The sequence below is a fragment of the Talpa europaea genome (genome assembly GCF_964194135.1).
Source record: "Talpa europaea genome assembly, chromosome: 1".
Lineage (NCBI taxonomy): Eukaryota > Metazoa > Chordata > Mammalia > Eulipotyphla > Talpidae > Talpa > Talpa europaea.
The window spans coordinates 34,897,199-34,913,652 of record NC_140073.1 but is presented as its reverse complement, the minus strand read 5'-3'; the positions used below and the strand labels follow the sequence as shown (position 1 = coordinate 34,913,652).

The window sequence follows — 16,454 nt, the reverse complement described above, 5'->3', positions numbered from 1 at the left end:
TCAGGGGCAGAGGTTTTTTGTGTTGTTCCTTTTCCAATCCAACTACATTTCTCAGGTCAAATAACCTCCTGGGACTCCCGGTCAGGCCACTGTCAAATCTGTAATTAATCCTTGCATAGGTCCCATTAATCTGTAATTAATCCATGCATAGGCCCCATTAACGACTCCTGAAGACAAGGACCTGTGAGTCCTGACATATGGGTGCAGAATTCCCCTGATCACTGAGCTCTGTGACTGGGAGATCAGGTCTTTGGATTAATCCCAGCTCCGATGGTGACAGCAGAGACAGAGTAGCATCTGGAAAGAGATATGCCTGATAGCTGAACATTAGTTTTGCCACTTACTTCCTGTGTAACCCTTGACAATTTGAAAAACCTTAAAGGTTATACTCCAGCCATTTCACGGGTTGTCTTTTCCAGTTCCTATTTGCATGCCGGAAAGTACAAAGAACTAGTACTTTGGAGAGTGATCCCAGCTCTGCCCCCTGTCCAATGGTGATGCTATTCATTTGTTCCTCATTCACTCACTCCACAAGTTTTTGCACTCTCCTCTGTGTCAGATTTGGCCCATGTCATGGACAGTGGGAAAGACTGAGGCCTTGTCTTGTGACAGGTAAGTAAAGAAGCAGGAAGCTTTCAGTGCTAATTGCTGAAAGAGAAGTGGGGCTTCTGGGAGCCTAGCACAGTGGTCTCACACCCGGCCTGGGGTCAGACAAGGCTTCAGAGTGACAGAGGAAGAGGAGGCTTTCACCAGGCGAAGAGAAGGTCAAAGCAGAGGGTGACACAGGGTGGGGGGGAACAGCTTTTCAGACAGACTGGTGAGGCAGAGCCTCTTGGCACCACACACTTCCTTCACCTTGCGAGACAGCTTAGTGACCTGGTGGGATCATTTGTAGAATTAGGATAATGCATGGGAAACTCTTCAGATGTTTCCCAGCACTTAGATGCAGTCATAAAAGTGAGTTTCTCTGAAGAACTTTAGGAAGAGTGATACCAGTAATAATAATTACAGCAGTTGCTATTTGCCAGGCTTGTGCTAAGCATTTGTAGATACTGTTTCACATAGTCTTTGTAACAGTCCTATGAGGTAGACACTATTATTATCCCTATTTCAGAGAGGGAAACAAACAAGAAGGAGTTAAGTTGCTTTGCCCAAGACCGAACAGCTGGAGCCAGGACTTCATCATCCCGGTCTGTCTCTCCCAGCTGTGTCATTGGAGCCCCTGCTGAAGTGGGGTGGGATGACACAGAATCAAGGAGGACTTTGCCAAAGGCAGCACCCACCCCCTCACCCAGAAGCTGGTTTTAAGACCCCAGAGGGGAGCCCTGCCAGAATCAGGGTTCTCTGGACTTTTCTTTTTGCAACAGCAGTTAGCAGGTCGCACTAATGGATCACAGTGCCGGACTTCAGATGTGGCGCCCACTCCTCTGTGGGCTGCGGGAGTGTGGAGACTGTTTACACATGCTCTTCCCACGTAGACAGGCACCCAGTGACTGATAATAGAGGACTTGCTGCATAGATATTTCTGGAGCCCCTGCCTAGGAATCTGACACACTTTCATATTTCACTAGAACTTCCATACTACCAGTTTGAGATGAGCTGTTGTCACCAGCAGAGGAAGGAAAGCTCAAAATGAAAAGATTTGGCTTTGTTTCTTGTCCACCGTCAAGAACGGGATGCATATAGAGCGTTTTTGCCTATGCTGTCTGTTCCATTTCCCAGCCCTTATTTGAGTTCACTGTGCTCTGACCACAGCCAACAGGGCCAAGCTCAGCCTCTCCTGCCTCTGGCCTTCCTGCTAGAAGAGCTACTTGTGGCCCATTGCCTTGTCTTCCCTGGATTCTGATCTCCATCTCCTGTCCTGAACCAAGTGCTCTGATTGCTAAGAAGAGCTATATGCTAGTTCAAGTTAAGGTGCGGTAAAGATGCCACAAGGTGTCTTCTGTGCACAGGAACTGAAGCAGAGTTGACCATGGCCACTAGTGTCAGGAAGAGACTAAAGCCACAGTAGGCTCAGGCTGATCTCTGGTGTCCCTAATTCTGCCTGCCTCGTGCTTCATCTCATGCTTGATCACACCTAGATTTCTCCAGTTGCGTATAGCTCAACAGTTCCCCCACGTCCAATCTAAATGGCTTCAGTGCACTACTGACCAGTCTCTGATCTCTTCCCTAGAAGATTCCTCAGCAGAATAAGGGAAAAATGAGATGTCACTTTCCAGGGAAAGAAGGACAGAGGCGAACAAAGGGAGAGGGGAAGGATTATCCATTCATTCTAAACTATGAGTTGGTGCCATGGATGGTCTATTCAGCAGTGGCCATGTGGACTACAAGCTGCCCTTTTCAAGGACTGTTCAATGGAGCATAAGGCAGAAGGGGACATTGAATACTGGCTTTCTTACCTAGGTGTGGCAAGATGTTGGTTCAGGTACCCAGACATCTGTTTTGTTGATTGTCATGCAACTGTAGGATACGTCTTCTTGTGCTCCCGCCTTGTCTGCCTCCTCTCTTTCGCAGGAGGGGATCTAGAGATCCCCCACCAGCTGACCACCACCAGGACCTGGCCAGCCCCTGGTGCCTCTGCATGAGGGGGAGAGGGCCAGGCCCCAGAGGCATCCAAGCCAGAAACCCCAACATGTACCCACTACTCCCAACCCTCAAAAGCAAAGACTTGTCTCCTTGAGAGTCACTGTGCCACCCTTGTGGAAATGGAGGGTTGAAAACCTCGCACCATTTTGTTTGTGTATCTTTTATTTTTACTTAGACTTCTCAGCTCCCGAACCCCAGCTGGCTGTTTTAACAACAAGCGGCTGCTTCTTCTTCAAAGGAGGCTAGTCTTCCCTCAGCACCTCTACATAAAGCAAAGGCTGGTGCTTGCTGCCTTCTGTAGTATTCAAGGGACCTTGCGTTGTTTATGAAAATGAAGCCCATCTCAGTGGGATGCGTGTTTCTCCTGACTAATGCATTTGTTTCTCTGTTCCTTTCTCTTTGGCATGGCCGCCTCTCCTCTGGTATTCAGCTGCAGAACTCTCTGAAGACTGATTTATGTCTTGATCAGGGTCCAGACACCGAGAATGTTCCTATCGTCTACATCTGCCATGGGATGACACCCCAGGTGAGTTCTCTGAGAGATCCCTATACCAGGGGTGTGCACATCCATGCCTCTGTGTGTGTGTGTGTGTGTGAGTGCACGCACGTACATGTACATGTACATGTACATGTGTGTGTTATGGGAAATCTATATGGCTACGCTGGGCCCAGAGGTCCCAAGGCTTTTCATTTTGAAGTATCTGTACAAACAAAGAGTCACACCTGCCTTGCCTGGAAGGAGGCTGTGGGAACAAATGCTGGGCTGCCAGGGTCCTCTGTGGTGGGAACAAGGAGGGCAATACCTTTCTAAAGAAACCCCTCCTCCTTTGGGGAGGCTAGGGGTAAATCACAGTCCTGGGTCTGGCAGCTGTGCCTTTCCCTAGCAGGAGAGAACCCCCTGGCTCCCTGACATCTCAGAGCACCTTCAGAGTGCATTGCACAGCCTTCAGACTCTGCCCTTTAGTGGATCATAGCTGGGACTGGAATGTATAGCCCTGGAACCATTTCTTGCTCTTATGACCTTGTCACAATGGTGGATAAAGGGCAGCTACCAAGAAAATAAATTATCTTAAAAATCTCACTCATACTCTAGGCTTCAGAAACCCAGTGGGGTGGCAGCGGGGTGGGGGGGGGGCTGTCAAAATGTTACCATGGCAAAGGGACTAAAAACTGTTATCTTCTCAAAATCTCTCTCACTGTTTCTGGATCAAGCCACCCGTTGCCACAAATAAAGAAAAGGGCCTTTGGTGCAACAAAAAATAATTATTCTAACTAACAGGTAGGAGAGAGAGAAGGTCCAGTTACCTCCCATGGCTGTAGCTATAGAAACTGGCAGGGTATGGCAAAGACTGCCTTGTCTGGGACAAGGGCCTGCAATACCTCCAGGCAAGCTATGTCACACTGTGCTTGCACTGCCTGACCCCGAATCCTAGGGTGGGTCTGGGGGTGGGGAGGGGGGCAGGCAAAGGAAGCAGCAAGCAGCAGGACTTGTACCCAGCACAGGAGGCCACCCCTAGTGCATTTGGCTGCAGGGCTGCTCCAACAAAAACACAGGCTAGAGAAATTGTTTATTCACAAAGTACAGTGAACAGCCATTGACCACAGGTGCCACAGACTGACTGTTCTGGATTAACAGTGTTTTCAGAATTTACTTGTCTTACCTACAGAAGTGCACAATGATTAAAGCAAGATATAGAAGATATGTATATGGTGCAATTGCAGGCCAGTGTTGAAAGGAGTTATCTTCCTAAACACAGTTGAAGGATGTTATGTGTGTTGCTCTGTATTTTCTGCTGAGACCTCCTGGCAATGGTCTACTGGGATCTCTGCCACCTTGTCCTCTTCGTGGGTTGGACTGTGATTGTTTGATTGATCTGCTCAGTCACGGGTCAGTCACACTCTCCCCCCACCACCTAATGCAGCAACTCATTTTCCATTATTACAATGGTGCATTTCATTTTATTTTAAGATTTATTTTTATTTATTTATGCATACAAGATCTGAGGTGTAGGCCAGAGGTGCAAGGGATGAGAGGATTCACCAGAGAGTAGGGAGCAGAACAGGAGGATCTACTGAAATACACTGCTGAGGGGAGCAGCGCGTGAGGCAGGAGAGGTTTGCTGTGCCCTGTGGGTTAGCTCCCTGGCTGGGGATCGAACTGCTGCAGTGCCTGGCGATAGCTTCATGGTGCTGAGACTTAACCCCTGCGCCACCAGGGAGGCCCTACAATGGTGCATTTTAACAGGGAAGCTATTTTTATGTAAATCTTTCTTAACAGAAAATGGACAAATTACAAATGTACAGATTTATGAATCTTCAGAGCAAACACACTCATGGTAAAGAAAAAGAGCACTATTACCTGATTCTGAATTTTGTATAAATGGGATCATAGATATCTGCTTTCTCATGTCGAGTTCTTTCTTTCGTCATTATATTTATAAAGTATATCTGTGCTATTATAAAGAGCTGCAAATTGTTCACTTTTATTGCTATACAGTATTCCAATTTATGAATGATTCAGATTCACTATATATTCTTTCTTCTGTGGAGGGGCACTTGGGATATTGCTGGTTGGGAGATTACGAACACCCTGCTGTGAATCCTGTCCATGTCTCTTGGTGCACATATATTCTCATTTCTTTGGGATTTATACCTAGGAATCGAATTGCTAAGTCACAGGGCTAGACATATGTTGACTTTTACTAGACCCTGCCTGTATCAGTCTGCTAGGGCTGCCATAACAAAATGCCACAGGCTAGGTGGCTTACGAGGCAGAAATTAATTTTCTCACTATGCTGGAGGCTGGAAAGTCCAAGATCAAAGAGCCGGCTGTTTGATTTCTGACGAAAGCAATTTCTGGTTTGCAGATGGCTGGCTTCTCCCCGTGTCCTCACATGGCAGGAAACGAGAAAATGAGCCAGCTCGCTGGCATCTCTTCTTAAAAGAACACTGATAATATCAATCAGGGCACTACCTGCATGACCTCATTTAACCCTAACTTGAAGATTGGAATATCTCTAACCTGTCCTAGTTACAAAAATAAATAAATAAATAAATGAAAAAGCTTATTCTGATGAGACCACCAAGGGTATGACTGAGTAACCCTTTGATAAATGGGTCCTGGGTGAGACCCCTGGGCTCAACCAGCCATCTCAGCGGCAGAAGCCAGGAATAGAGACGGGTCATACCAGCAGAGACACTGCCACTTCGAGTGAAAGAGACAGAAAGAAAGAAGGCAGTTGAACTTGGAGTCTATAAAATGGAACCATAGACATATTCTGTTGTGAACATGAATTATTCTGAGGGCAGTTCAGAGGCCCCCAGGGCTGCCATTCTTACCACAGACCTAGGGGCAAGGCTGTTTGCGCACGCGTGGGTCTGCCTCTCCTGCTTCACGGGGCCAAGACCCCTGCCCTGTGCCTCAGGGAGTAGCCACAGGAGCAGCTGAGCCACCCTAAGCACCAAAAAGTGGGCACCCCGGCAGAGCCATGAGGGTGATACTGCCACCCACATGGACCTACAGGGCAGAGCATGGAGACAAAGAGGATTATTCTCCAGCTTTAAGGTCTAAAGGACTTTGCTTTTCCAGGTTTTGTACTTGCTTGGGACTCAGTTTTTTTCTTCCCCAATTTGGAATGGGATTGTCTATCTTATGCCTGCCCAGCCATCATGTTCTGGAACACCTGACTTGTCTGCTTTCATGGGTTCTTAACTGAGGGAGCTCTGGCCTCAGAATGAATCATACCCCCTTTCTAACCCATGAAGTTAGATGACATTTGGACTTCAGGGTTGGTGCTAGAATGAGTCAAGATTTGGGGGGTTATTAGGGTATTAATGTATTTTGCATGGGAAGGACATAAATTGGAGGGTGGGGGCAATGGCAAAATGCTGGGGAATGAATTGTGTTCCACCTCCTGAAATTCGTATGTTGAAATCCTAAGCCTGACTATATGTGGAGTAAGGATGTAATTAAGGTTAAATAAGGTTATAAGGGACCTCCCCAGTGGCACAGCGGTTGAGCGCTGGGCTGCGAAGCTGCCCGCAGCCTCTGCAGCTCCGGTTCGATCCCGGGCCACCGGTGAGGGTCCCACATGGTGTGCAGACCTCTCCTGCTGCTCCCACTGCTCCCCTCAGCAGTGTATTTCGTCAGTCTGCCTGCTCTGCTCCCCACTCTGGCTCTGGTGAATTCTCTCACCCTCCCACATTTCTGACTGTACCCAGTGCTTGAATAAATAAATAAATAAATAAATAAATAAATAAATAAATAAATAAATAAATAAATAAATAAATCTTTATTAAAAAAAAATAAGGCCATAAGGGTAGAACCCGGCTCGGATAGGATTAGTGTCCTTATGAGAAGAGATACGAGAGAACCAGAGAGAGCTCCACCTCTCCTCTCTCTCTCACCTGTCACAGCATGAGCCAGCCTCTAGATCTTGGGCTCGTAGCCCACAGAACTGTGAGAAAATAAATTTCTATTGTTTATGCCACACAGGCTGTGGGTTTTGTGATGGCAGCCAGTGCCAACTAATACATTATAAACAGTTTTTCAAATTTGTTATATCAATTTATACTCCCACCAGCTATATATCAGAGTTCTAGTTTTTTCACATCCTTGCCAACCTTTGGCATCATCTGTCTTTTTAAATTATAGACTTTGTGGTGGGTGTGTAGTGGTATCATGTTGTAGTGTTAGTTTTCATTTCTCTGATTATTTTTCTCAAGTGCAGTTGGGTGACTGAGTTTTCATGTAGAGCACCCTCATGGTCTTGAGTGTGGGTCCGGGTAACAAGGTCACCTGAACTTTGACCTTTTTGTAAATTCTCATTCTGCTTTTTAATACAGATGACCCAGGAGACATGGGTGAACTAGGTTTTAGCAAATCTGCAGGATCAGTGCCCATTGGACCTCTGGACAAATGGGTGCTTCCTCTGTGAGGTGGGGGCCGTCATTCTGAGCAGAGGCTGCCAGTGTGCCAACTGCAGATGATTTAACGTGGAGCAGTCTGCTTGTGGTCAGGAGCATGGATTCAGAGCTGGATTGCCCAAGTCCAAGTGTAAGCTCCGATTCTTCCTGGTTGTGCAAACTTGGACAGGTTTTTTAATATGGGCCTGTTTTTTAATCTATAAAATAGGGATTCATTCACTATAAATACCATAAGGTCTATTGTGAGGATTTAATACATGCAAAGTATTTATCAATTTATTTATTTGTTTGTTTATATAATATTATTGTACTATTTTTATTAAGGTAACAATGCATATAATTTTAGGGCATAGATTCACATCTCTTCAGATGTATTTTACAACACCACGTCCACCACCAAAGTACCTGTAATCCTCCACCGTAGTCCACTAGGCCCCTCCCCCCCTTGCTGCTGCCCTCTCTCCATCCTCCCCTTCTGTAACTTCAGTTCTATAGTCAGATTTCTAGAGTTTGTTTTGGTTTACTGTTACATTCCTTTGTTTTGTTTGGTTTATTTTTTAAATATTTATTTATTTATACAAGCACTGGGTACAGTCAGAAGCACGGGAGGGTGAGAGAATTCACCAGAGCCAGAGCAGGGAACAGAACAGGCAGACTGACAAAATGCACTGCTGAGGGAAGCAGCGGGCATGGCAGGAGAGGTCTGCCGGGCCATGTGGGACCCTCGCTGGTGGCCGGGGATTGAACCTGCACTGCAGAGGCTGCGAACAGCTTCGCAGCCCAGCGCTCAACCGCTGCGCCACCAGGGGAGGCCCTGTTTTGTTTGTTTCTGTATATTCCATGTATAAGTGAAATCACCTGTTACTTGCCTTTCTCCTTCTGATTTATTTCCCTTAACATAATCCCCTCTAGTTCCATGCATGTTGTCACAAATGGCAAGATTTCATCTTTTTAGCAGCTGAGCAGTATTCCACTGTGTATATCATCTTAATCTACTTCTTAATCCATTCATCTGTCATTGGGCACTTAGGTTACCTAGCATATAGTAAATGCTCTATAAATATTAGCTATTGGTATTGCTATCATCATTTCATTACTATTACTGCTCATTACGCCCTGTACAGTAAAAATACCCTCAAGATTCTGCCTCCACCCCACCCTTGACTGGCTTTCCTTGATGTCATGCACCTTGTACCCTGCCTCCTGCCTTACACAAGGCCTACCTATAGACTATTAGAGTGTTGTATCACTGTGTTGCTATGGCAGCAAAAATACAGTGGAGTAGGGGAATTGACAGTGACCAGGACTCCAGAATCCTGAGTTCTAGGCTTTGCCTTTCCACATAGTTATAATATCACTTAACTATCTCTGGGTCTTTATTTTGTTTTACTCTTTATTGAGGTATAATTTTACACTAAGTCCACACATCCTAAGTGTACAGCTCAATGAATTTCCATATCTGTAGACACTATATAGCACCCCCAGATCAAGCTTCCTCATCCCTCCTCTTGGTCAATACTGCTACCCAGAGGGAGTAATGATTCTATCTCCATCGTCATTGATTACCTTTTCTGGGTCTTTCTTAGAGGCAAAAGAGGACGTAGACTGGCTAAAAGAATGGGTGTTGTTAATCTAGAAAGGAGCAAATTTAAGGGGGACATGAAAAATTCCAAAATTATAGATACAGATTTTCAGCTGAGTATAAGGAATATACTTGTTTTTTTTTTTTATAGAGGCAATTTTATTTATTTATTTGTTTGTTTGTTTGTTTATACATGCACTGGGTACAGTCAGAAGTGCGGGAGGGTGAGAGAATTCACCAGAGCCAGAGCGGGGAGCAGAGCAGGCAGAAGGACCGAAGTGTACACTGCTGAGGGGAGCAGCGGGCGGCAGGAGAGGTCTGCGCGCCATGTGGGACCCTCCTCTGGTGGCCGGAGAGCAGCCGGGGATCGAACCAACGCCGCAGAGGCCGCGGGCAGCTTCGCAACCCAGCGCTCAACCGCTGCGCCACCGGGGAGGCCCATAAGGAATATACTTGTATTCAGTGGCTCAGATGATAGTAACCTCTTCATTATCCAAAGTGCCCAAGCTAAGTTTGGTAGATTCCAGGGATGTTAACAAGAGTTCTTATAGCACAAGGACACTTGAGCTAAGAAATCGCAAAGGATGCTCCATCCTGGAATTCTATTACTTTTTAAATTCAGTACCTTTTTTCCTTAAATCAATGGGAGTCCACTATGTACCAGATGCCCTGGGAGACAGATGAACCAAATAAAAATCTGCCCTCACCAAATTTCCATTCTAGTGCTGAAGACAGACTATTTTATGTTATTTAAACCTCAGCTCTTCACTACAGCTAGAGCTTGAGCTCCTTTGTCTTGAGAATTGCTTCAGTGGCTACAGTTGAGCTGCGTTGCCTTGGACTTCAGCCAGCTTTGGCCAAGAATGATGACCGGAAGAAGACAGAAGGAAGGAAGAACTGTGAGCTGGTCCATTTCACCCTGTAGACCTTAAAAGTCACTTCCTTCCTTGATTCTAAGTTTTTCCATTTGGGATTTTAAAACCAGAAAGAACTATCAACCAGCTAATAAACAATCCCCAAACCACACTAGCAATAACTAAACATTTTTTGTTTTTTCAATTAAAAAAAAGATAATGTCATAAAAACATTCATTTTTAAATAAAGGAACTGGGCTTCCCCGGTGGCGCAGGGGTTAAAACCAGCACAATCAAGCTATCAGCAGCCACTGCAGCAGGAGTTCGATCCCCAGCCAGGGAGCTAACCCACATGGTGAGGCATGTCCTGTCTTGCCCGCTGCTCCCCTCAGCAGTGTATTTCAGTAGATCTACCTGTTCTGCTCCCCACTCTGTCTCCGATGAATACTCCCACCACCACCCCCACCCCCGCACCTCTGATCTACACCCCAGTTCTTGTATGCATAAATAAACAATAAATCTTTAAAAATAAATGAATAAAGGAACCAATAAGATGCCTACATAGGTACCAAGAGCAATGGAGGATTCAGTATCGGTAGACATTTTCTAAAACAATGTTAAAATAAGGCTGCTAGATTAGACACAAAAGTGGTTAATGTCCTACAGGGAAATAAAATGTAGCCTTTAGTGTGATCTTGTCTACCCAGGCAGAAATCTAGACATTAGCATTAGCTTCACAGTGTCTAAGTGAAAGGTAAGTGCAAAGTCAAACACAGGTACAGTCTGTGGAAAATTATCTAGTGGTGGGTGGCCTGTTGGACAGTGTCCCAGTTTGACATTGAAAAGGTAGGCACTTCCCCTTATTTCTAAATTAGATATTTCTTTTACTTTTATCCTAAAGTTTGCTATAGGTGAAATGAGTCCAAGGAATGCAGTCTAGCCATGTAACTTTCCCCATAATATTTCCTAGGATGGCCATAACAAAGGGCCGCAGGCTGGGTAATAACAGAAATGTATTGTCCCCCAGTTCTGAAGGCCAGAAACCCAAAATCAAGTTATCGGTGGAACCATGTTCCCTCTGAAGATGTTATGGAAGCATCTGTTCCAGGCCTCTCTCCTAGCTTCTGATTCTTCTTGGCCTAATTTAGCATAATTCCAACTTCACATGGCATTCTCCCTGTGTACGTGTCTGTGTCCAAATTTTCCCTCTTTATAAGGATGCCAGTCATATTGAATTAGGGGCCCACCCTCTGCCACCATCACCTCATCACTGACTACATGTTTCCAGATAAGGTCCCATGCTGAGGTGCTGGTTGGGATTAGAATGTCAATATATGAATTTTTGAAGTACACAATTCAACTCACAGAACCCCCAAAGGTGAAGCATGTGACTAGAAATCTGACTTTTGTTCCAGAAAGTGCCTTGTCATACTTCCTTCCACAATTCTTTGACCAGAGCTGTTCCCATGATCCTGTCTATCTACAGAGGGGTAGAAAGTTAGGGTTTTCTATGTGCCCAGGAAACCTTGTCTCTCTCACACAAGCTTAGATATTTCCTAAACCATTTCCACCACTGACAAAAAAGAAAACAAGACAATGGTATATTGGGATATCAGTGGATTCCCTGAGGTCACACCTTAAGTTACTAGCAAAGACAGAACTAAGAAGGATATCTATATTTTGACTTCCAGTTTCTCCTTCAGTTTCATTCATTCATTCATCATGAAGTACTCATATTTTGCAAAGTTTCATTTCCCTTAAAGATCAGATTTTGCCCAGAAAGAGGGGTATGTGTTTTTATAGAGCAACTTATATAGTATGGCCCAGAGAGACCCAAAAATATTAAGTACGCATAGACAGCTTCTGCTAGAAAGAGGGACTGGATTCTCATCTGTGATTAAACTCTTTGAGAGATTCTGCTTAAATATTGTTTAAAAAGTTCACTCTGATACAGTTGTGATATTCCCCGGTCTCAGAGAAGGAGAAAGCATAGCGTAACTAATCAAATTAGTGAGGTGAAGCCGCTAGGAGGCATGTTAATTGGTTAATGGGTAAACGTAACCATTTTATTTAAATTAGTAGCAAATTTCAAGCAATCCTCAAAATAACTGAGAATATTAGTTTTAATTAGTGTAACAGCCTGGAAAATGTCTTCTGATGGCAAAAATAAAATGATAGGGTCTCCCCACAGACTCTTTATTTATTCAATCAATCACTCATTCACTCATTCATTCCTTCATTTGCTTATTCAGAAACATGTATTGAGTATTATTTTATAACAGGAATTGAGAGCAGCAAGTCACCTTTGCCTAGGTTCCTGACCCAGAGAAATCCCAGTCTTAGATAATTACACGTTGGGGGGGGGGCAGGCACTTAAATAATTACAGTTCATATAATAAAACCTACTGCCCCAAGCCACCTTCTCATTGGCCCATGAAAGGAGAGACTGGACAGGACAGGGTCTAAAGACTTCTCCCATTCTTTCTGCCTAAATTTTCTAGATTTTAAAAGACACGGGGAAAAAAAGTGCCTTTCCTATGGGAAGTAGATTCTTGGTAGTAGAAGCAGAAAGATGAAAAGGACTTTAATTCCTTCTAAAGTTTTTGAAATACTGAAGCTGCCACATTTATCCTTCAGGAAGTACTTTTGACTCAAGGTGTGAAGATTAGAGTTGAATTGAAACAAGTATTCTATTTATTTATTTTTTTTAAATAATAAATTTTATTTTTATATTCCCCATACAATTGCAACCCCCCCATTCTGACCCCAATCCCTCCCCTCCCACCACCCCCACCCCCCAAAAAGTGTCTCTGGTTCATAGTTTTTTGTTGATTTTGATTTTCACTTTCTTATAGTTATTCATTTTCCTGGTCCCTTATTTAAGTTTTCTAGATTCCTGCTATGAGTGAGACCATCCGGTATTTTTCTTTTTCTTTCTGGCTTATTTCGCTGAGCATGATCCCTTCCAGCGCCATCCATGTTGCTGCAAATTGCATGTGTTTATCTTTTTTGAATGCTGAGTAATATTCCATGGTGTATATGTACCACATCTTCTTGATCCAGTCATCTATTTTTGGGCATTTGGGCTGAAACAAGTATTCTATTTTAATCCAGAGATGAGTTCCATGTTAGATCATGTAGTGTGTTTAATAAAAGAAAACTGTGGAATTGTAGGTGGACTTTGTTGCCCTAGCTTTTTGGGATTTTTGGATTTTCTCTTTTCTTCAAAATTCTCACTTGGCTATATGTACAGAGAGAAAGAGAGAGAGAAGGGAGAATAAAAAGAACTTATTTCTTTGCCTGCTAATAGCTGTCTAGAAAGTGCTATTCCCCCACAGGGTCATGATGAAGCCCTCACCCCTCCCCTTCCAGTGGCAATGCATGAAGTGTTGTGAAATATGCTCGCACCCTCAGATCTTTCAAATAACATCTCAGAGACAACTGAAATAATTTAGCTTTGTAGACCAAGAATTTACATCGTCAGCCACCTCTGCCGGGCGCAGCCTGGGTGTCCATCCCAGGACCCTCCTCCGTCACAGACACTTACCCACCCTGCTGCCACTCTGCCTCAAGCTTGTCCACACTGGGCGAGAATGAGGCCCAGCTAGTTCCCCACACTGCTTTGGGAGAGCACCCCATTTCCATTCCTTCCGGTCACTGTGCATGAAGGGGAACCTCTGGCCTGGGCTTGTCAGTGTGGGGTGAGATGGGGGTGCCAGGCAGGGCTAGTAGGTGCATGGACATCGGAGCCTCCATGGCGACCTCTCAACAGAGCGCTGGTGAAGTCAGCTGCTCCCGCAAGTCAGAGCTAAAAAAAGAGTCGCTTGATTTGTTATTCATTCCACACGACGTGTTCTTCCCTTCATGTCCAAACTGCACAATTACAGCTGTAAACAGTGATTTTTGCATGACTTTTATTAAGCTTCCATGGGCTGGAAAGAGCCAGCCTGGATGGCTGTTGGATGGGCCAACATTGAAGACAATGGATCCAGCTCACCACTAGGAGGCTGAGCCTCACGCCCCCGCCGCTTGTCTGCCGTTCTGTGGAGAGCGCCACTGCTCAGACTTCTCTGGCTTTGGGACAGGTCACTGAAGTGGAAGAGAGGAGCTGGATTTAGATCTGGGCTTGGGCCTGAGTTGTCTGACAAGTCACCTCACGCCTCTGGGTCTCAGCGTCCTGATCAGTAAAATGGGATGGGTGCTGAGATTTATCTTTTATTATTAATTTTGTGGACGTGCTAGTGGTATTGTGCTTTTTAAAAAATTCCTTTATTGTTATTGAAGTACCATTATTTTACATCCTTGCCAGTATTTTGACAGCATAGGCTTCCCTCTCAGGGGTAGTCACCATAGCTCTCTCACTACCAAAGCACCCATGGTCCTCTACCATAGTCCGTGGTCCTCTCTCCCTGCCTCCCTGTTTCCACCTCTCTTACTCTCCCACCCCATTGAAAGCCAAAGATCTATGGTCAGTTTTCAAGGATTGGTTCTAAAGTTTGTCTTTGCCTGACCCTTTGGTTTTTATGTTCCACCGGTAAGTGCCACCATCCACTATTTATCTCTATCCTTCTGGCTTATTTGACTTCATGTAAGCCCTATCTGCGCCATCCATGTTACTGCAAATGTCATGAATTTATCCTTTTTGATTGGTGAGTGGTATTCCATTGTGTGTGTATATATATATATATACCACATCTTCTTGATCCATTCATCCATTTTTGATTACTTAGCTTGTTTCCATAGCTTGGCTTTTGTAAATGGTGCTGAAATGTAAATAACACACCTCTCTGTGCCAGCACAAGGGTGGGCTCTGTGTTTTGAGAATCTGTTAGTTGGCCTAAACATAATGGAATTAACAACAAATTCATTTATTGGTTAATGTTCCCAGGCATCTTTAAATGTTTTGTGTGCGTAATCTTAGCTTATACTCAACTGCTCTAGCATGTGGGTGGTACTATTACCTGACTTGAACAGAGGAGGAAGCTGGGTCTCAAGGCAGTTCCATAACTCACTCAGGGTCACACACATCTACCAAGTGGTGGCACCTGGCTTTGGAACCCAGGTTGCCTAACTGCAGAGCCCGTGCTTGGAGCCGTGACTCAGAACTGCCTTCCTTGCTTCATTAACTATGTGGCCTCTACTCTTGAGAAATTCTCCAGAAGGAGAGAGAACAACAACCCCCACTGGGTGGTGTGATGCAGACTTCCCACCTAGAAGGACTTCAGAACAACTTGCTAGATGAGTAAAGGTTGAGGTAAGGGTATATATCTACTCTTTTTCCTTAGGATCTGAAGGAAAACCAAGTCTAATTTGCAGTTTTCTCTCTGAAAGCACTTATGACAGGTTCCAGAGACTGGGCAGGAGATTGCAAATACCCAGCTGACACTGCCCTTCCTCATCCACATGGACTTGGACCCAGAACACAGATGAGTCTGTTCTCTCTTGACCCGTGAGGGCTCTTTGCATAGATGCCTCTTGCCTCTGGGGTTCCCCTTTTCCCTAAAGAACAGAGGCAACTGTCTTCCCTAGAAAGACCTCAACTCTTAGATTCTAGGGCCAAAGCATCAGGTGCAAAGTTCCCTCCCCTTCCTATCTTTCAGGTCTCAGCCAAAGGTCACTTTCTCAGGGCAGTCTTTCCCTGCCCCACATCTCAGGTATGCTCACGTGTTGTTCACCAATCTCTGTACTTTTGTAACTATAACCCCAGTTGACAGTTAATTTGCTCACTTGTTTATTTTCTGTCTCTACTGCTAGATCACAAGTTCCTTGAAGGCAGGCTTTGTTCTCTGATGTATCTTTGTGCCTAGCACAGTGCTGGGTGTGGAGCAAGTTAAAGTGGGTCTGTAATGGGTTGTTAATATGGGTCTGTTAATAAAGTTGTTGGATTTGGGAGCAACTGAAGGCCTCCACAGTCTTCCTAATGAAGACTTCCAAGCAACCTGCCCAGGTGCACTGGCTTTACACTTCTCAGGCTTAACCCAAAGCCTGATTCTTCATCTCTAAAATGGAGTTAAAACCATCCATCTCATAGAAGTTTTGTGAGGATTAAATGGGAAATACACAGGGTGCTCAGTAAGCCCTTAGAGTCTCGTAATTGCTGCTAGTTGTATTAGTGGTTAAGAAGTCATGGGTTGCTTAACAGCATTTCAGTCAACAATGGACCACATGTGACATGGTTCGGATAGGTGTGTAAAGCCCAGATGGGCAGTAGCTGCCCATCTAGGTTTGCATGATTTCACTCTGACATCCGTAGTGATGAAACTGCCTACACTGCATTTCTCAGGAGGAATCCCAACCATTAAGTCACACATGACTATCAGTATTATTACTGAAGATAGGGTCTGGCAGGACCTGCATTACTTCTTTTAAACCCAGTATCTGGGCACGGAATCTACAGAGTTATACCCTCTTGCACTGAGAATGAAGCCAGGTCCTGGTTGTTCTCGATGAGGGCAGTTGCTATGGGTACAGGTTGGGCAAAAGTAGGGGATCCCTCCTTCCATCAG

The 16,454-nt window shown here is 44.8% G+C and overlaps 1 protein-coding gene across 2 annotated transcripts in view; it reads left to right on the top strand.

Annotated features, from left to right (window-relative positions):
- The window catches only part of GALNT18 (polypeptide N-acetylgalactosaminyltransferase 18), a gene marked incomplete at its 3' end in the record, with an annotated part of 328,593 nt that overhangs the window by 286,961 nt on the left and 25,178 nt on the right, over positions 1-16,454 (top strand). For both annotated transcript variants that reach the window (XM_084248480.1, XM_084248479.1), the window contains one exon: positions 3,017-3,112. In XM_084248480.1, coding sequence (XP_084104606.1) covers positions 3,017-3,112 — 96 coding nt within the window. The remainder of the gene's footprint in view (positions 1-3,016; positions 3,113-16,454) is intronic.